The 3,864-nt window shown below is 57.1% G+C and overlaps 1 protein-coding gene across 1 annotated transcript; it reads left to right on the top strand.

The window, feature by feature from the left end:
* Positions 1-619: 619 nt before the first annotated feature.
* On the top strand, positions 620-3,695 carry VIP (vasoactive intestinal peptide; the record flags this gene model as incomplete). Its single annotated transcript, XM_008949286.1, has 5 exons — positions 620-699; positions 1,497-1,628; positions 2,461-2,565; positions 3,172-3,306; positions 3,636-3,695. Coding segments are annotated over exons 1-5 (512 nt in total), but the record flags the coding sequence as incomplete, so codon positions are not given.
* Positions 3,696-3,864: the final 169 nt, after the last annotated feature.

Below are 3,864 nucleotides of genomic sequence, written 5' to 3'. Positions count from 1 at the left end.
CTCTTGTCTAACCAAGCTCAGCACGGTTGCCTTTGGCTTTGCTGGGGTTACCCCTGGGCCAGCATCACCCCTCTGCCCAGCATTTATTTGAATTTCCCTGTTTCTCCTCAATCTCTGCCCAGGCAGCTCTTACAGACAGACCTGTGCAAAGCAGACGCACGTCCCAGGGAGAGCAGGATGGGCCCCAGGGGCTGGTCCTGTGCAGGCAGCCAGGCTGCTGCTGGCAGCCCCTGCTACCTGCTGCCCTCCAGCATCCAGGGGCTGCTCCAGCCCAGGCTGGGAGCTCTCCTTCAGCACAGCAGGGGGACAGGTGAATAGAGGGGTCCCACAGTGGGACACCCCACTGCTCAGCCCCAGCTCCTGACCCACGGCTGCCACCAGCTCCCTGAGGGGTCCCACCCCCCACTGCCCTCCCTGGGGAAGACTGTGCCACACCCAGACACCTCCCTGCTGGGAAACACCACAACCAGTGGCACGGGGGCACCTTCCCAGTCCCTTTGTGCCAAGGAGGGGGCAGGGTGACCCAGAACACCACGGTGGCTCTGGGCCTCCCCCACGAGCATCTCCCTGCTGCTGGCTCAGCCCCATCTGCCTTCCAGGTGACTGCAAAGGGTGGAAGATGCTGGACAAGGCCACCCTGCTCCTGTTCCTGCATTTGGTCGCATGCTCCATCTCCTCTCCCCTCCACCCAGCTCTCAGGTGAGTGGCTGACCCACACCAGCACTCCTTTGCCTCATCTCTGGCCTGGTGCAAAACAATCACGTGCCAAATGAAGGTTGCTGGCACTTCAGAAAGCCAGATGACCTCTGGGTGAGTTGCTGAGCCTGTTTCTTTGCCCTGGTTTAGTTTTTTTTGGGGTATGCTGCTAGCCTAGGGCTGGTTTCCAAAGAAGGCAGGCACCTGATGGAGGATTTCAGCCCAAACAGTTGGCTGTAGAATGGAATGCTGGGTTCTACAAAGGGGAATCTGGCAATCTCCAGCACAGGCAGCACCTCCAGCTCCATCACTGATTAAAATCCCTGCCTGCAGGCTGCCTGCATTGAAGTCAGAACCACAGATATCCCAGTACAGGAACTCAACAGCTGCCTGGTAACATTTCAGGTATTTCCTTCTCGACTGTTAGAAGTTGTAATGTTACTTCCCAGCACTCCAAATCGACAGAGGCACAAAACAAAACTGAGTGCTGGGCTCTATAATGTGGATTTTCAGCATCCCACAGAAAATGCTTTATCCTCGTGCCCAAGCCGTGGGGTAACGACACCAGAATTGCTGGAATTGAGCTGGAGGATGTGGGAGCTCAGGGTGTTTGAGGCTTTTCCCCCCTGAAACAGCTTCAGGGCAGTTTCTAGCTGGGGAGGGTGATGGACAACACTCGTGTTACAGATGAGATGAGGATGGCAAAGAATGAAAAGCAGAACAGGGAGTAGGGGTGAAGAACATTGATCCCCACTGGCACTTGGGCACGTCTCACAGCATGCCTTGGGTTTGTCCAACAGGTCCAGCCCAGGGCCAGCTGCTGGCAAGGCTGTGAACTTCCAGCTACAGCACAGCAGCCCACTGCAGAGCCACAACCCCTCGGCAGAGGAACAGGAGGAGGATGGGTTGTTAATGGACCCCACTGAGGAAAGGTTTGTACCTCACCTCTCAGCCCTCCTGCAGCAAGAGGACACTGGTTACCCAGCCCAAGAGCAAACTGGAAGGTCATTTAGTACCCCCAAGAGCACCAAAAAGTCCAAGCTCCAGGAGAGAACCCAGCTGAGCTGCAAGCAGAGCAGCAGAAGTCTGGGGTGGTGCCAGCTCTTGCCATCATCCGTGTCCAGAGCCACGTCCCCAGCAGCAGGGATGTCCTGACAGGGGTAGGGTCACAGGTCCAGGGCTCCTGCAGTGGCACTGAGCTCTGGGAATCCATCTGCATGGTTGTTAGATCCTCTCCTTTCCACCCCTTTCAGGGATGGAGGATGGTTATTTCTGTCTGAAGCACAAAGGACTCATCCTTTGAACAGTGGGACCCGCCAAGTGGCTTCCCTTACCTGTGGATTTTTGGGACCTGGGGTCTAACCAGAGGCTGGAGACTTGGGGGAGGCTCCTGTCAGCCAGCCCCAGCCCTCCCAGGAGGTGATGGTGCTGCTGCAGAGCCTGGGCACATCCCAGCCCCAGCTCTGCCCTCTCCCCTTCCCTTCTCCTCCTCTCCATGGGTTCTCTGACCTCACCCCTCTGCTTTGCAGGCACTTCTTACTTCTTTTAGCACTGATACAAATGACCAGCCATTTTATTTGGCCTGCTGCCTCCACGTCGGGGCTGAGCTCCCTCAAACCCTTTCCCGTTAGCCCAGCCCCACCCCAAGCTGCGTTTGCAGCAGCGACCTGACACCAGCAGCGTCCTGTCTGCCCTGTCTCCCCCCTCTCACCCCCCCGGGTCTCCCCTGGGGGGCTCACACCCCGTGCTTGTCTCTGCCCCCAGGATGCCACGCCACGCCGATGCCATATTCACCGACAACTACCGCAAGTTCCTGGGGCAGGTTTCCGCCCGCAAGTTCTTGCAGACCATCATTGGCAAGAGGCTGGGGTAAGGCACGGCCCCCTGCTGCCCAGGGCTCTCCTCCTCCTCCTCCTCCTCCCGCGGGGCAGCTGCTTCCCTGCAGGCACAGAAAGAGCTGCCTAGAGGAGAGGTGATCGCTGCTGCTGCTGCTGCTCTGCGTCCCGGGGGGCATCCTGCATCCCTGTGTCTCGGATCCCCCTGATCACAGCTCTCATTAAACAGCCTCATTCATCCCCCTCTCCAAGGGTGTAAGCATCAGAGCAGCTGAGAGCCCTCCCATAATGTCAACCAGCAGTAGTATTTGCAAATAATAGCTGCAGTGATGGTTCACTGGTAGGAAACTCTTCTCCCTGGCCTGGTTTGGACACAGAAAACAGCCTCCCCACTCCCCCTTGGGTAGCTAGATAGATCCAGTGACTGCCACCAAATAAACCCAGCTACTCAGACGTGAGCAGCCCCAATCCCCCCTCTAACACAGGAGCAAATACATCCGACCGATTCCTCGCTGCAGCCAAGCAGAGCAGGCTCAGAGCAGCAGCTTCCCTTGCTGGGCTGCTCAGCCCCAGCCAAACCCTGAGTGAGGGACTACAGAGCACCTCTGAAATGGAGACATCTCCCCTCTCCACCCAGCAGCAGCAGTGAGAGCAGCCCAGAAGGGGTGCCCGGGGTCCTGACGAGGCGCCAGTCGGGCAGCATCCTGCTGGACAGTGGCTACCACCAGCACTTGGTACTGAGGGACTTCCTGGGAGCCCTCCTGCAGAACCAAAGGTAGGTGGGAGTCAGCTCATTATCTGCTCACTGCAGGAAGAAGACAAGGCCCTTATTGCTGTCTGGCTTCCAGATGTGAAGCTGCTGGGTTAAATATCACCTTCCAGGCACACTCGGGGGAAGAATAAAGCTCTTACCTGACTCCCTAACCCAGCTCTTCCCTTCTGGGGGCAAGTAGGGTGTGGGTAAGGAACAGCCTGTCCTGAGCCAGCCCGTGCCACACACAGTGCTGTCTTCTCAATCCTGTAGTTCAGTAAAATAGCAGTGGAAAAAAAGACTCTCTCTCAAGGCCAGTTATGCCATCAGTGTCCTGCTCTCTCCTCTCCCAGGCCTCAGGACATCAACAGCAGTCGGTTAGGTGGCTTCCCCAGCACCCTGGCAAAGCTCATGTAAATACTTCTCCCTTTTTCACCTCCCCAGGCTCTGGTGAGTACCATTCCCTGCTCAGTTCTGTACCTAACACACTGCTGCTGCACTGCTCAAGCCCTTTGAAGGCTCTTCTTCTGTGAAGCCAAGTCCCACTGCTGTCCATGAAAGGGCACTGGCTGTAATCTAAGG

This window comes from Merops nubicus, unplaced genomic scaffold (genome assembly GCF_000691845.1).
Source record: "Merops nubicus isolate BGI_N331 unplaced genomic scaffold, ASM69184v1 scaffold47611, whole genome shotgun sequence".
Taxonomy (NCBI): Eukaryota; Metazoa; Chordata; class Aves; order Coraciiformes; family Meropidae; genus Merops; species Merops nubicus.
Note: the sequence above shows the minus strand (reverse complement) of the source record. Positions and strands in the feature narration are given on the sequence as shown.